This window comes from Sparus aurata, chromosome 8, assembly GCF_900880675.1.
Source record: "Sparus aurata chromosome 8, fSpaAur1.1, whole genome shotgun sequence".
Taxonomy (NCBI): Eukaryota; Metazoa; Chordata; class Actinopteri; order Spariformes; family Sparidae; genus Sparus; species Sparus aurata.
In genome coordinates this window covers 11153163-11169306 of record NC_044194.1, presented here as the reverse complement: position 1 = coordinate 11169306, position 16144 = coordinate 11153163, and the positions used below count along the sequence as shown (strand labels likewise).

At 42.5% G+C, this 16144-nt stretch overlaps 2 protein-coding genes across 3 annotated transcripts in view; one reads left to right on the top strand and one right to left on the bottom strand.

Annotated features, from left to right (window-relative positions):
• fkbp16 (FKBP prolyl isomerase 16) overlaps positions 1 to 14084 on the bottom strand; it is a 35461-nt gene extending 21377 nt beyond the window's left edge. The window contains exons 1-4 of one of the 2 annotated variants that reach the window (XM_030424589.1): positions 14039 to 14084; positions 11164 to 11741; positions 10801 to 10970; positions 9381 to 9469 (exon numbers count right to left, since the gene is read on the bottom strand). In XM_030424589.1, coding sequence (XP_030280449.1) covers positions 9381 to 9469; positions 10801 to 10970; positions 11164 to 11638 — 734 coding nt within the window. In that variant the 5' untranslated portion in view covers positions 11639 to 11741; positions 14039 to 14084. Of the gene's footprint in view, positions 1 to 9380; positions 9470 to 10800; positions 10971 to 11163; positions 12003 to 14038 lie in introns of those variants that run through there. The other variant, XM_030424588.1, reaches the window with a different exon arrangement.
• A 236-nt stretch (positions 14085 to 14320) lies between these two features.
• Positions 14321 to 16144, top strand: part of LOC115586700 (RNA polymerase II elongation factor ELL) — a 30617-nt gene continuing 28793 nt past the window's right edge. Inside the window, exon 1 of the mRNA XM_030425964.1 lies at positions 14321 to 14466. Coding sequence (XP_030281824.1) covers positions 14329 to 14466 — 138 coding nt within the window. The 5' untranslated portion in view covers positions 14321 to 14328. The remainder of the gene's footprint in view (positions 14467 to 16144) is intronic.

Below are 16144 nucleotides of genomic sequence, written 5' to 3'. Positions count from 1 at the left end.
ACAATAACAAGTTAACAGCAAGATACAGTTTGGCAGGAAGGCTGGCATGAAATGTTACGCAACAAGCCAGATGCTCTGCTGTCGTATCCACTGCTGTACCTCCAGGCTACAGAGCAGAGCAGAGCTTCCCCGCTCAGATACATACTTCTGTGTGTCATATAGAGGCATCAGGATTAAAATGAAAACCCTTGTGGTATGTGTGAGCATGCTAACATTAGCCAGTTCGCCATTAAATGATCAGGTGTAGCCCCTTTTATTCTGACTTCAGAGAGGTGTCAGGGTTTGAGGGTTTCATGACTGTTTGGTGTTCCCAAAAAGCGGTCATTACAAGGCGAAGATTCCCAAATAATCTTAATTGTTTGCTTTGCATTTTTGACACTGTACATCCAGGTCGGATACAACCAGTCGATTGCACACAGGAGAGTGCAAACAAGAGCACATGAGGTTACTTTTAAAACCTGTTCTGTGCAGCCATCTACGTTTTGTCATGCTCCACTAATCTCCCTCTCTCTCGCTCTCCGGCTGTGTGTATAGAGCACAGCAGGCACGGATGATTTAAAAAGAGTGCCTGGCACGGGTAGGGAAAGGTGCTGGTGGGGCTGAAGTGGCATCTCACGTGTGCTTCTCCCGCGTGTCCCTCCTGCTCGCCACGCTCTGGAAAACAGACTCTGTCGCAACATCACGGTTATACAACAGAGCGCAGCTAGTAGCACCGCGGACGAGAGGTGATGTCGGTGAAGCGTGACAGCATTTTTCAGTGTTCCAGCGCAGGCGGTGTGTGTTGTGACACCAACGTATGAGAGTTACATATCAGCGGTGAGGGCGAGGGTGGCACAGCAGGTACAGATGGCAGCCTTTCTGATATGGATCCTGGCTGTGTTTTTTTTTGGAAGCAATATTTCCCTTTATAGTCCGAAAAACATCTTTGGGAGAACTGTTGAGATGCCGACGATTATTTTAACAGCAGCTGAGATTACGATAGGAAAAAGATGGAGCAGGCAGAGGTGGGAAGTTTTTAAAATACGTAATACCTGAACAAAAGAGTGTCAAATTAAATAAACAGGCTTGATGAGATAAAAAAAAAAAAAAAATACAGTGATATGATAGGATAAAGCTCCAATTTGCATTTGTGTGACCGTACATCTTCTGTTTGTCTTAGATGTCAGTCGCAGTGAGAAGTGGTTGGTTTGGTGTCATGTCGAGTCATGTCCCGTTTGCTCTTATCTTATTCTGGGTTTTAATTCTCTTGTAATGGCACCAACACGGCCTCCGTTGAAAACTTGCCAAACTCAGTCCACACCTTCCCCTGACGGAGCGACAGAGTTCGCAGAGACATGGACCGCAATGCTTTGGTGTTGAGTGGGGAGAAGGTGGGGGCAAAAATAAAAAACTCTTTCAAACAAAAAGCAGTCTAAACAAGCTCCAGCCAGCGTGGCGGTCGCACAACACAAAGCCAACTTTACTCCCCCCCCAAGTGTTATCTGCTCTAAAAATAGATCTACCTAAAATTCAATAAAAGCACAGTTCAGTCGAGGAGATTTACAGTCCCGCTAGATCACCCCTGACCACTGAAAGCAGAAGTAACCGAGGGCAGGGCTATATTACAACCCGGGCTGTGTCGATGAGAGCGATAAGCCTGCTCGCAGTAGGGGGAAAAGGTAAACATCCAGGGAGATTAGATGAGGGACACGCACAGTTCAAACAACGGCCTGAGCGGCAGAATACTGCCGTGGAGCCAGAACGACCCTCCCATCTCGTCTTCTTAAGAGTCTATTCTGTTCAGATTTAATTCTTGCATTATTATTTTTTTTTTTAGCTTTAAGTCAACGCATGACTCGTCCAAACTTCTGTGGCAGCGGTTGCGGCCGACAGAAGACAGCGTGCTGATTGAGAAGCGATCCTATCTGAAGCGTGCAACAGCTGTCGGTGCTTGCTGGCCTGCTCCTGGAGCGTGAGGCCTGGGTGTGGTTTTCTAGTGAGCCTGCTGTGACTGTGTCGGGAAACACACACACACACACACACGCACGCACGCACACACACACACACACACACACACACACACACACACATACACACACCTCAAAAAGCTACAGTCAAACTTGTTTAGGTCACGTGAGCAGGCAGCCAAGAGTGCAGCTGTTCCTGGAATATTTAATTGATGACAAATAGGATAACAAAGAAAAATGCTCTTCATGTTGACATCCAGAAAGCGATGTGGATAAGGCTGGCTTAGATTCATCACTGTGTTTTACCGACAGAGGAGCGTCTCAAAGGTCACATTATTCATTTGACCCAGGTGGCTGTGCGGAGTGAGTCACACAACCTTATGCACAGAGAGGAACTCCACCTCACAGATTTTTCTGAGTGGACGACTAGCTGCGTATCTGGAGCGAGGGGAGGGAGGGCTCGGGCAGCATGAAAAGTGACAGACTCCAGTCCGGCTCTGTGGCGAGTGAGTCACTGTACCTGTCTACTGGCAAGCGTCTGATTAAACGAAGAACAGGACTGCCAGTTCTCGGTTGCATCATGTTACATCCGGCGATGAGAAGAGAGATGGCTTTAAGAGAACACACACAATTAATCCACCACTTAAATAAATGCAGGCACCCACATATGCAGCTTTGTGTCAGAAGCTCCTGACATTTCTCACTTCATTCAAGGGTGGAACTGTATCACTTTCCTGTGTTGACACTGCTCAGTGAATCTCCCGGCCTACATGCCTTTCTGCCCTGAAAAATGTCATTGTTACCTTTCTCAGCTGCATTCCCTCGCTGGCTTTGGGTGTGCCTCAGTGCGAGGCTTTCGACACACACGCCAACTCCTTCGAGAGTGTCAACAAAGATTCCTCTTGAGCTCAATTCCCAGGAATACGATTCACAGGTCAAAGTTAACTTTTAGATCTGGGTAAATATTTCTTGCTGCATGTCAAACAATGCTCGCACACAGACTCCAGTTAAATATGTTTTTAAAAAATGATTTGGCGGTATCACGGTTGTGAGCTAATCCAAATAATTCTGAAATGATGACATTCTGGTTTGGATGAAAACATTGTCTGATGTAATGGCTACAAGCAAAACACCTTCCTGTGCCGGCATGTTGATTTCTTTTATACAATTCTTGACTTTTTTTTGATGGGATTTCTTTTGTTGGGTTCCTATTGGTGTTAATTGCAACGAAATGATAGGTTATAAATATCTTAACTTGGTGGTTATTCTTTTTTTTAGCCATGCTACAATGTAGTCGGTCCGCCTCTTTAGCGCAGGATTGAATATTGAATATATTAGCAGCATAGTCTACAGCTATTGGATGGACGGCCACATAACACTGACGTCACTCTCGGTGTTTGAAGCTCTAATGTCATGCAGCTCTGTTCCAGGCTGTAAATCGAATAAACGTAAGGAATCTGACAAATTATTAAAGTATCAATGTACATCTTTGACATGTTTATTTAAGCCTGGAGGTGAAACACGCAGGAGTTATTCAAACTGTAACATTAGCTAGAAAGTGGTTGGATGCTAACATTAGCTAATGGGTTATCAAATATGTGGTTCCCCCTTGAAACATGGCCCGATGGCCCTTTCAGGTTTTCACTATCCGTTGTCTTTTCACTTGCTGATCAATCAGGAAATGTTGAAATGACAATGATATGTCAGCATCCTGTTTTAACAATCTGGAACACAGCAGCATGACATTTGTGATGTCGGAGGAAAATGGCTGCCTCGTAAATGTGTACCATTGCAGTTACATCACACATTCACTCCTCGTTAGATTGATTTGTAAAACCTTGTAAAAATCTGGCCAGTTCTTTGGTTTATGACCGAATACCGATAAAACTAGTGGCGTTCCCAGCAGCCTCAGCTGTACTTTGTGTTTAGTTCTACGTAACCTTGCAAATATTGGAATACTAACACCCTATAATAAAGTGGTCAACATGGTAACCATCATACCTGCTTAACATCAGCATTGTCATTGTTATCAAGTAAGCTGTTGCACAAAAAGACTTAATCAATAGAATGTAATCTTTATCGTTTTATCTTGCCCAATACTTAATATTTCATATTTCAATAATTTTCATATAATCTAATAATAAGTTTGATTCAATTTTCCGCTATGATTCAATTGCTTTTTTCTAATATTTCTCAGTGTCGGACTATAAATTCCTGCCTCCTTTCTGATAAAGTTTGGTGGACTGGGACCGGGAATAAGTCCAGGACTTTATGTATCTATTCTAAAACGAAGCACTTACACCTACACCTTGATGTATTGCACCTACACTATGCTGTTGACACTGTCCACTATCTACTCGCTCACTGTGACAGCCTGGCTGTCTGACAAAACAAAAAGCCACAAATACGCAAGATTAAATAATCTACGCAGTAACAGAAGATTAATGTTGGGCAATAACCATCAGTCATAGAGTAGACGAGAGTAAAGGTACTTTCCCACGAACTGATGCTTCACTCAACCTGCTCCACCCTGAGTCTGTACAGCCTGATTTGTAAGTGATATAAGCAAGGCTCCACCAGCCGTAAGTCCCACCTCCTCCAAGGTCAAACAGAGGGAGATTCCTCTCTCTCCTCCAATAGTAGGACTTGTTTTTCTTAATGATAGCCATCTTGTGTGTCCTCAGTGTCTCTACTTTTCCTGTACATGGTGTTTGTTAAGTATGTGATTATCTGCTTCAGTTGCATGTTGTTGTTCACAGTCTCTGCAGGTAATTTATTATCTTGAACTCCATGAGGGATACACCAGGGTTCAATTCTGGGTCCCTTACATTTTTTTTCTGTAGATGCTACTACCTGGTTAAAATATCTGTATATTTCAACTTTCTTTTCCTTTTCTCTTTGATAATTTTGGATATTGTTTTTCCACTGATCAAACTGAATCACATGCTATGATACTGTGATGTTTTACATCTACAATTATGATGTTAACATTTTACCTACTGCAAAACAATACATACTTCTAATAACCCAGACGCTGGCCAGTTAGTGCAGACTGGTGCTGTAACTTGTAAGTACAAATACTTTGCTACTGTACTTAAGTAGATTTTCAGGTGTCTCTACTCGAGTAATTTTTTTTTTTTGACAACTTCTTACTTTTACATCCCATAACACAAATATCTGTACTTTCTATTCCTTTTCATTTCCAAACCAGGCTTCCTTCAGTTTTAATGCATTTGAGGGTCACTGCACGGCGCCTTGCCAACATCACAAGACAGATTTCAACCTGTCAGTGCAGATCACGCACGGCAGATGTAGCAAGATGAAACAACGTAAGAGACGTAACGAGACGGAAACAAGACAAGGAGGGAGACTGGAATGGAGCGTAAAGGCGTGTAAAGTGTCTCGTATCTTCAGAGACCCAGGCAACCGTATAGATTTACTCAATTTGTTATTATGCTTGGGATGCTTTACCAACCAAACATGTCAAAATTTGATGTCCTGATGACCTCTGACAATTTGGGAAGGAATCAATGCCTTAGCCTTATGGTTAAGTGTCCAAAGTTTGATTTTAGCTAGGGATCTTTGTTGCGTATTATATCACTCTCTCTTTTGCCCTGTGCTGCCTATCACTATCTTCTCAGTCTAGTATCAAATGAAGGTAAAAACCCCCCCAAAAACGTCCGACATGCCCTCACACCTGATCACATTATGGAACAACCAACCACCCACTGCGCAGACAGACCCAAACAAAGTAAAGTCTAAAAATTCGTATTCATGTTGGCACCTGCTGGAGTCTTCAATTGTGATTGATTCTTTTTGATGCCGTTTTAAATTTACAGTCATTCATCATTGATCCATGGTTGATTTATACTGGAAGTGTTTTCTTTAGAACAAATGAACAAAAACATGTTTCACGCTGTTAATTCTCCTGTATGTATGAGGTAAATGTGGGCTTCTGTGCATATCATACGTTTTCTTCTTGTACAAAATAAACTTGAACTGCAGCACTAATCATAAATAGCACACACTTCCATCATGACACATTATTACAACCGTCAAATGATTAACTGGCTGACAATGTCCATCTGGACGTGGATTAAACTATGAATTTAACTATGACACATTCCAGCGGTCTTGTTAACTCCACCTCGACATGAGCCACTGGGGTAGCAAGTACGGTCACACCTTTGCTGGCAGCGCCGGAGGTTTAAGCTTCTGTTTGTTGACAGCCAGCCACAGTAACCTTACAGCGCACAACTTCACACCGAACAAGTCTTAAAATGTGCTGCATTCACGCACGGCTAGAAGCGTGGCTGTGCTGTATACTGTATAATAGAAGTAGAGGTCTGGGAAGTATAGTTTTATTTGAATGAAAATAAAGCAGCTGCCAGTTACACTTAATGTTGTTGACTTTAAGGAGGTGCAGGGCTGATGGGGCAGACTCCCTCTGGCCCCTGGAGGGTTTATGAGTGTTAAAGTTGCGCCTGTCCAGAGATCAACAGATGTTACCTTCCACTTCTCTCTGATAATGACCGACTGACTGAGGGGGGCAGCCTGTGTCTCTGACTAAGTAGTATTTTCCTCAGTGGGGAAGTGCTTTGACGCAAACTGCTGTTCCTTGAAAAGAAGAACGTGATGGAGTTTGGTGTCATTTCCCCTTTTTTCAAAAGGCTCACAACTTTAATGGCAGAGGAAAAAAAAACATCAGTGTTTCTCGCAGCAGATTTAGTCCTGGCCAGCTTATCGGTTGTCATCAATCAGGTAAATGCTCCAGACCTTTCCAGGAGTTTCATTATCCTCATGTTCACCTTCTGCAGCTCTGATCGCATCCGTCGCCCATCACCCACACACTGAGCCACAGACCACTCTGCTGTGCTGAATCATGCCGTCTGACCGGCTTCGCGCACTGTTCTGATAAATAACTGTGGAGTGCTCTTAGTAGCACTGTTTGCAGCAGGCAACTGACAGAGTTCAATCAATGCATCTACCAGAAAACAGAGAGCGGCTAATGAGATTTCCCCTCATTGTCTCGCTGTCATCTCTACAGCACAGACACGCTGAGCCTGTCAAATCTACTCTGAAACATGATGTCTGTCACTGCTTGTGATCCACATTTTTGTCAGCTTATTTGCTCAAATAATTTTTTCATTAAATAACTTTTGTAATAGACCTTAATGGGCAATTCAAGTAGATGCGTTTTCCAGAAAAACATGTCATTAATGATGAGAGAGTCTTATCATTATCATTTTGGGAAAGACTCTTATTTGCTCTGCTTCCAAGAGTGAGAATAAACAATTTATATATTTTGGTATGGCAGAGATGAAGCAACAGTCAGCAGCCAGTTAGCTTAGCACAAAGATTGTAAACATTGAAATCGTTGCTTGTTTTCTGGTCAGAGCAAAATGGGAAATTATCTTTAAACACCTTGGTTGATATGGATTAAACCAACAAGATATAACCTGTTAATCAGAGTCTTTAGAGGTCGCCCTGTTTACAGTCATGCTAAGCTAAGCTAAAGTAACTGGCTGGCAATGGTGATCATGATCATGATGTCGAAATCATAATTACGACAAATAGAGGGAAGCGTTTCACCGAAGTTAGCCCCTTAATGCTGCAGCCAAAGTAGCCACCATTGGCTAGTTAGCTCAGGTAGTAATGGAGCTAGCAATCCGGACTGTGAGCTTCGAGCACCAGGGCAGTGCTTATACCGCTAGCACGGAGCTTTGGACCAGTACAGGTCAGGGCTGGCTGGTTAGCATGCTGACCTCAGCAGGTATCTCTTTAACATGATATGTCACATTCTGTTGATCATTTTGAATGTTTGATATTTCAGTGATACAGATCTTTTAGTCTATCTTTCAGCAAGAAAGAAAAACTGACGAAGCGTTTTCCTTCAGAGTCTTCAGCAGATGCATCTACAGGGTTTAGAGACTTATCCTTAATTAGGAGACCTTTTACTTTTCAAGTTTACTTGAGTTTGCAACACGCTGCTTTATCATTATGTAACAAATGTATTTAACCTCAGAAAACAGGAGAAAATCATATTTCAGAGCACAAAGCAACCTCAGTAACTGAATCATGTTCAAAGAGCTGGCACAGAGCTCTGATTGTCTTCCTTATGGTTCAGCTAAATTTGACTCCACAGCACACAACCCTAATCAGCTGCATCAAAACAATCATTAACTAACCTCCCGCCGCCTCTCCCCCTCTTTTCTTGGCCTCATTCGCCGCACATGACAGAGGGCGAGACTCTCGACGACACCTCGGAGACTCCTCGCTCTCACCTCGCACACCCCCGTGTCCCACCATCCCCTCCGTAAAACAAACAAGCTCTCACAGAACGGGAGAGGCTGAAACAGTATAGCGCACACACTGGAACAAAAAAAACACAATTTCCCGACCAAATGTTCAGCACATCTGATTATTCTGTTGTCAACAATGTTCGGATGTACTGTTTTTTTTGTTTTTTTGTTTCAGCCTGTAAAATTGGATGAGGATAATACATTTAGCTTTTTATCCTGAACCTTTCCAAGGCTTTTACTGCCACGTGATAATTCCGGGCGCATGTTTGTTTTTATGCATTACCACTCTGTACAGCCACTCCGTTAATGGTACGGTATGCCCCGCATGTAGCGCAGCACATCCTAAAAAACTGCAGGTAAACACTTTCCGAGCTTTTATTTTAGCAACATTTTGCGTTTCCACTCACAGAGCACATATGGCCGAAACTATCTAATGATTTTTAATTCACTCTAACGGCTGTGGGCTCGTACAAACACCAGCATACAGCTGATAACATCACAAAATAAAATGAATGGTCATATTTTTGCTAATATACATTGTACAGCGTCTCCTTGAAAAGCCTTACAGCAGCGAGAACTACGGAGAGTAATTTGCAACATAATCAACCAGCAAACAAATTAAATCCCATTGAATCTCCCTCTAGTCACACCTCAACATGCTTTTTCCTTCAAACATTTTCACTGATACGTAATCTCATCAAATCACGGTGCTGCATTAAAGGCTCGCTCTAACGGGTTCGGGTTCCCTACAGCAAACATTAAAAACTATAAACAATGAGTTCTCGTCAGCCGACCTCCTCCTTGTTTACCCTGGCTCTTTAACGGTGTAAAGGTTATAAACCATTGGCTGTAATATGAGTGCTGTCTTCCCATAGGTTGGGAGGTTACAAACACACCATTGATAGGCCGCCTCTGAATGGTGTTAGGAGGAAGCCATCTGCTCCTGTTTATGGTTCATTAACCCCGCTACCCCTGGATGACCAGGCTGCCCCCGCAGCAACAGGTAGAAGAAGCCTGGGCCTCTTGCTGAGATGAGACTTCCAATCATAACTGGATAAGTCTTGCTTCTGCTGCTACGTGCTCCTTAATTCAACAGTTTATCATTAAACAGCAGCGACTGGCAAAGCCTTACCTTCCCAGGAGTCCATATGCATACTGTGAGTCTGCCAGCAGTAATGTGATCTCACCCTTCTGCATGGATAGGACACACTCCTCCAGGGCCTGCAGGTGTCACAGAACAATGTGTTATTTACTGACAGAGCTTTTTGCATAATTACACAGAATATATTTATGCATGACTTTGAGTTGTGCATGTTAATATCCTTCATTGACTAAAACATTTGAAGATAAATTTTAACTTTCAAGCATGCTGACCTGCTTTTTACCAGCCCTAGGGATGGTAAATGTTGGTTGGTTGGTTCAGACTATAATCTAAATATATGTTGGATTGCTGTAAAATTCTGTAAACATATTTGTAGTTTTCACAGGATTTATCGTAATGATTTTGGAGAACGTTTCCTCCAGCTTCACAATCAGATGCATTGTCATGAATCTTGGTATGTACACATACACCCTCCAATACTTTGTCTATAAAGTAGTGGACGTATCCACTGCGACATCACCTGTTGGTTTGTGGACTTCTGTTTTGAAGAGTTTGGCGTCCATAGGTGGTGTCCATATGTGGATGAGTGGGTGCCATGGATTCACAATGTAATGCTTCTATAGACTGAATCACAGTGATATGGCGCTGAAAACAGCAGTCACTTTCAGGTGGACAACCGGTGGTTAATTTGCATTTGATATGTAAAATCAGCTACTTTGTTTATTCCTGTTTTCTTTTTCAGTTACATCTGAAGATCTGTATTTAAACACAATAGTCCGACCTAGCTGACATTACTGCTGTGCTTATTTTACATACCACGTTACTTTGCTAGATTCTTTTTCTACTCGAAAGTTGTTGATTAGGGGTTTGATTTGTAAATGAGTCAATCACAAGGTAGCCACATGCTATAGCTGCCCTGCTTTATCGTCTGTTTAGCTGTAAATGAGACTAACATCATGCTGTACTGGTCGAGACTTGAAACTAGCAATTGAGACCATAAACTCATTTTGAAACTGTTTAATGAAGTGAGAAATAAAGCGAGAAGTAGGGTCATTTTCTCATAAGCTTACATACAATTGGACCAGTGGAGTTGCCCACTGCAGGGTTATACTGTCTGAAACTAATGTTCCCATCAGCCTTAGTTGCACTTTTTGTTTTGCCATTTTTAATGAAAATTTTAATTTGAGCATGCTAACACGCTAGGCTATGGTGGTCATCATGATGTTAGCATGTCGACATTAGCATTTTGCAAGAGCTGCTAGCTATTACTGAACTATTATTCTTGTGAAAACTGAAGAAAACTACCCAAAATGACCTTGATGTAGGGAACAAGCCCAAACCTGTTGGTGTAACAATTACGTTTTTCTTGACACTTCAAGTGTTGCTGGAGCTTTGACCTCTTTAGAAAATTAACCTGTCAGACAAAGCTGCAGGGTTAAAACCTTTTTACCTGGTTTACATCTCCCTCTCCAATAACAAAAACCAGCTTGCAGTCCTTCTCCACCACGGTGCGGTCCTCCAGGACACACTGCATCTTCACAGTGACCTCCTGGCCCCAGGCTGGTAGCAGGGCGTTCTGTGCACTGGACTCCAGCACCTTCTTCCTCAACAGCCGGTCCTCTGCATGAGAAAAGAAGAGAAGGTTGTGTTCAGGCAGGCAGGGATAATCTGCTAGTTGTTGGCAAACGTGTTCAGAAAGAGCCACAAACACATTGAGCTTGATTTCAAACATTTTTAACCACGTTTTATTCTAGTTAGTGATACAAGACCACCAATACCAGAGTGTCTCTACCATCCACTGATGTGCTCTCACCTGTGATGTCCTGCCAGTCTTCTGCCATGAACAGCTCCTCAAAGGTTGAGGAAGTCCACTCCTTCAGAGCATATTCCGGAAAGAGACTCTCTGCTGAGCTATCCCTCTCCAACACATTATCATCCTCCGATGGGTCTTGGAATCGCACCATTTTCCAGCTGTTTGTTTTCCTCAGTTTCCTCTGTTCCTTGCATGCTGTGCCTCCACTTTCTCGCTCGGGATCACAGGGGCTTTTTATCTCCGTGCTTTCACTCCCTCCTGCACCGCTCTCCGTTTCAACCTGCTCCTTCCCCAACAGCTCCTCGCCTTCTTCTGCGGACCCGCAGGGCGGCAAGGTGTGACTGTCCCCATCAGCAGGCTCAGAAATGGCCCCTCGCACCTCAGGCTCTGTGGGCTCCACTGCGGGGTCTTTGAGCTCTTCACAACACGTCTCCGTCTCCATTTCACTACAGAGAGCGATGGACACTGTCTGCATTAGTCTGCGAAAGCGATGATCCTCCTTGTCCAGCCAATCTTCCACTTACAGTAGGTGCAGGTTAGTAATTCTGTTGCGAAACCAACTTCTGCAAACCTACAATCTGTCAAAACAAACAGGATATATCCACAGTGTGATACATGTTGTGTTTCATTAATCCAACTCTGAGTGCATCCCTAAATCCCGGCTTCATCTACAGTTTGTCCTCTCAGGGGACAGCCGCGTAGTTTCTGTTCAGTTCTGTTGCACTTTGACCTCCTCTCTCTCCTGCCCGTGTCGGTCTTAGTCTACAAAGTCCAGTGAGCGACAAAAAAATGATCAATGTAAAGAAACTGCGCAGCGCAACGAAGCACTCCCAGCCAGCAGGCTTGTGCAGTGGTAATCTGCAGGATTAGAAGAGAAAAACCTAATCTGCCAGAACGTCTGTAAGCTTCTTAATGACTTCACCGTTGTGCACCATAACGCAGTTTCCATGAATGCGACCTACCAATAAGATCTCGGGGGGGATACGGGGCTGTAACTTAATTTGCCTCGAGTTGCGTCTGGAGATTTCTGGTTTCACTTTTTAAGAAGTGCCACAACACTGCCGGCTGTAAAGGTGACTTTAGATAAATGATAGATCCGATTAAATACAGTGCTGTTACAGCGTGAAACTGCCGCAGGCTACACACGTCACACCATGTGTGTATGATTCAGTCACAGTTGTCCTTTTTTTTAACTTGTTAAGGTAATTAAAAAAATGTTTTGTTCCTTCAGGTTCATCAAGAAAATAGATTGACCTACATTCTTCTGAGCCTTAAATAATGACAGAAAAATACTAAACACTAATTTAACCAGGAGGAGTTTGTTCTTTCGGTTCTTTGACTGTGACAAGTTCAAGAAAAGCGAGGTTTCTATTTCTATTTGTTACAACAGGCCAGAAATAACATTGATTAAAATGTCACAAAGCCACTAAAGATAAAGCTTTGGTAGACTTTATGAATCTGTCTGACAGCAAACGACTGGTACGGAAAAGAATACTGTTGTTACATTTGATCCAACACCGCAAATGTATTCACCGCTTCACATTTAAGCAAACAGCATGACAAAAGATCACACGCTACAACAAATATTTGGCCGTCATGTCGAGTGCCTTTGAATCTCATTTCCGGTCTCAGAAGACGGACGGTCTGCGGAGGAAACATGAGCCGTGCAGGAGCAGACGTGGACTAATGCAATGCTAACATGCTGTAAATAAACACCGCGCTTCTGACTGTGAGGCGGCGCTTTAATCCACAGCCAGAGCATGTTGTCCATCAGGGATTAAATTAATCCAGATTCCATATTTGTTTTTTAATTTCCATGACACACACACACACGCTCTCTCTCTCAGAAATGATACACACAGTGAGTAAAGTTGTGTCATTTATTTTGCATTTTGTTTCTTAAATTCAGATGAAATTATTGTACTTTTATTACACTGCGTTTATCTGACAGCTACAGTAACATTTACGATAAAAACATCTGATAATCTTTTAAACTATCAGGTTTATCATGGATTAAACTACTTGACTGCGAAACGCTAGCTAAAATTAGCTCAGCTACAACCTTAAAATGCTGCTTACACGTGAACATGTTATAGTATGATAGTATGATGTAACAACTAAAGGTGACGTGAGTGGTCTGAAACTCAATCTACACCCATTTTGATAATCAATTTGTAATTTTGGAAATATTTTTAGCAAATATACCAAATATTTTCTGGTTGCAGCTTCTACAATGCCTGTTTAGTTTAACGCAATCAGTTACATTTATATCAACTCACAAAAAGCAACCTAAATATGATTTGACGACGTTATTAATGAATTATTCAGTGGAAATATTATTTTATCAGTGGTACCAGACATTTAAATGGAAAAAAAATCCATAATTTTCCATAAAAAACAAAGCACTGTTTAGAGAGGAGTTGCACAAGGACCAAATGGCGGTAATTTCAAAATACAGGCACATCTAAACAATGGCACCGATACAAATCGATGTTTTCACTTTGTGTCGATGCTACTGGATCGTTGATCATTGAACCGATATATATCAATCCGGACTGATGTTTCGTTACACCCCTAATAATTACCAACACACAATATCAGTACAATACGTTGGCCATGCTGTATTTTGTTCTGGAGATGTCAATAAAGCTATTAAGATTAAAAAACTATGGATATTAAACTGGATTTCAGCGTCTCTGTATTTTCAGTCTGTGCAACGACAGACCTTCTTCTGACTGTTGCTTCAGGTGTAAACAAAGGTTTTATCATGAATTTTGATTTGGCTACCATCTTAATTACAATCTGTACAAAGGTCATTTGCCACTTGTGCATTCTCTGCAGGTGTGTGTGTGTGTGTGTGTGTGTGTGTGTGTACCTCTGCCGTGCGTAAAGAGACAAAGAATAAATCAAACACAAGACGAAGTGACCAACGACGGTCACCTGGAAAAGCGAAAGCACACTTGTTTCTTTAATTCATACTTCCTGTATGTGTTTGTGTGTGTGTGTGTGTGAGAGTGAGTGTGTATCTGTGTGTCTGTACGTGTGCGTGCCTGCCTGCCTGCGTATGTGCGTGCGCGCATGTGTTTGTGTGTAAGCCCCGCCCACACGCTCTCTCCTCCCGTGACGTCTCAGGCAGAATGTCGCCAATAGCCTTCAGTTGTAGAAATGGCAGCGCTGAGACAGGAGCATCGGTATGGGCTCTCCTGTGGCAAAATCAACAAAAACACCCCGAACCAAACTCTCTACCACGTCAAACTCACTGACACCGCCATCCGGACCCTCGAAGCCTACCAGAACCTGAAGGTAAGACGGAACCGACGCTTTGAACTTTGGATATCGCGTCTGTGCGTCTGTGTATGTGTGTGTGTGTGTGTTTCTTTTACAGCTATATTTTCTTTTTCTTTCTTTCTTTAAATCGCCTCCCAACTCCGGGAACTGTTCATATGCCTACCGGGGAAAACACAGCCTGTTTCTTCCTTGTGGTAGCAATTTAAATAAATAGATAAAAAATAAAATTAAAAAAGTAAAGTTGTGATAGTTCAGATTTGAAATCTGCTCGACAGACGCGATAATGTTGTCTTGTGTCGGTTGTGTCCCGGCTGTGATACAGTAAGAAAGCAGGCGAAGCTTGATGTTAAGAGTGCGATCGGATCAGGAACAGGCGTATTGAATAGACTCTGATGAATGGGTGTTTTAAAAAAAGAGTGTTTTGGAGGCTGTTTTATACAATTGTGCGTATGTGCCAAACGCGTAATCTCCCTAAAAAACACACACAAACACACAGCCAAACACACAGCCACACACACTTAAAAAAAAAAAAAAAAAAGGTATTAAAGTTGCTACATGACAGCAGAGGGTTGTGATCGTGCCCCACAGCTCTGAAACCCTGCTGCTTTCTTTACATACATTACATCTGAAATTCATTATTTAGATTAGCACGTGATTGTCAGTCATTAAATGTTTTTTTCTTTTTTGGGAAAAAAGGGGTGTTTTTTTTTTTTTCGTTTTTTTTTTTTATCCTCGTTTCGCTCTCGGGAATAAATTAATGAACTGGCTATCAAGCAAATTATTCGACTCCTCTGAATCTGGCGACTGTTTTATGGCTTTTTATGGTCCATTAGATTAGACCGGGATAATTTAGTCGATCCAAATGGTCTTTCCCAGAGCAACGCTTGATAAGACAGTTAGTCCTTTACAGTTTTAAGGGGCTCATTTTGGTGAGGTCCCCCCCCCCCCCCCCCCCACCTCACCTCCCACCTCCCTCTCTGGATGTGGGAAGAGGTGGTTCAGGCTGTGTGTAGTCCGCTCTGGGCTCCCTTAGTTGTTGCTGAGCTCTTGTGTATTATTGTTTTTTTTTTTTCTGCCTTTTTACACGCCTGGAAGCCCGCCCAGCTCCAGAGCTCATTGGTCTGTGAGGCAGAGTAAACTCCAGAGCTCACACAAGCCTGACAGCTTCCTCCAGGCCAAAAGACAGGCAAGGCAGGCAAGGCAGGAGAGGTTACTGCAAAAGTTTTCCAAGTCAGAAAGACCACCCCAGAAAGTACTGGGTTCAGACCGCCGGACTCCCACTGTGTGGTGTGCAAGCTTCCAGTCCAGCCTCAACCTGAAAAGAGCATTTATGATTTATTCATGTGTTTTCATGCCTGTGCTGTGAGGAAAAGGGGGGGAAATATAAGCATTCTTCTACATGAAATTGTATAGTATTTAAATCAAATTAGGGCTGCAACTGATGTTTTCCATGCAGATTGTTTTCGCAAGTGTTTGATTTATGAAATATCTTAAAATAAGAATCGTAACAGACAGCAGACATTCACATTTGAGAAGTCGGAACCACCGAAACTAAACGAAATGCTTTGGGCGACTAATCCATCATCAAAAAATAAATGCGGAATCATTTTCAGTTGATCCACTAATTCATTAATCTCATCCACATCCCCCTATTATATGAAGGGTTTTTATTATTGTAGCTAATGGCTTCATT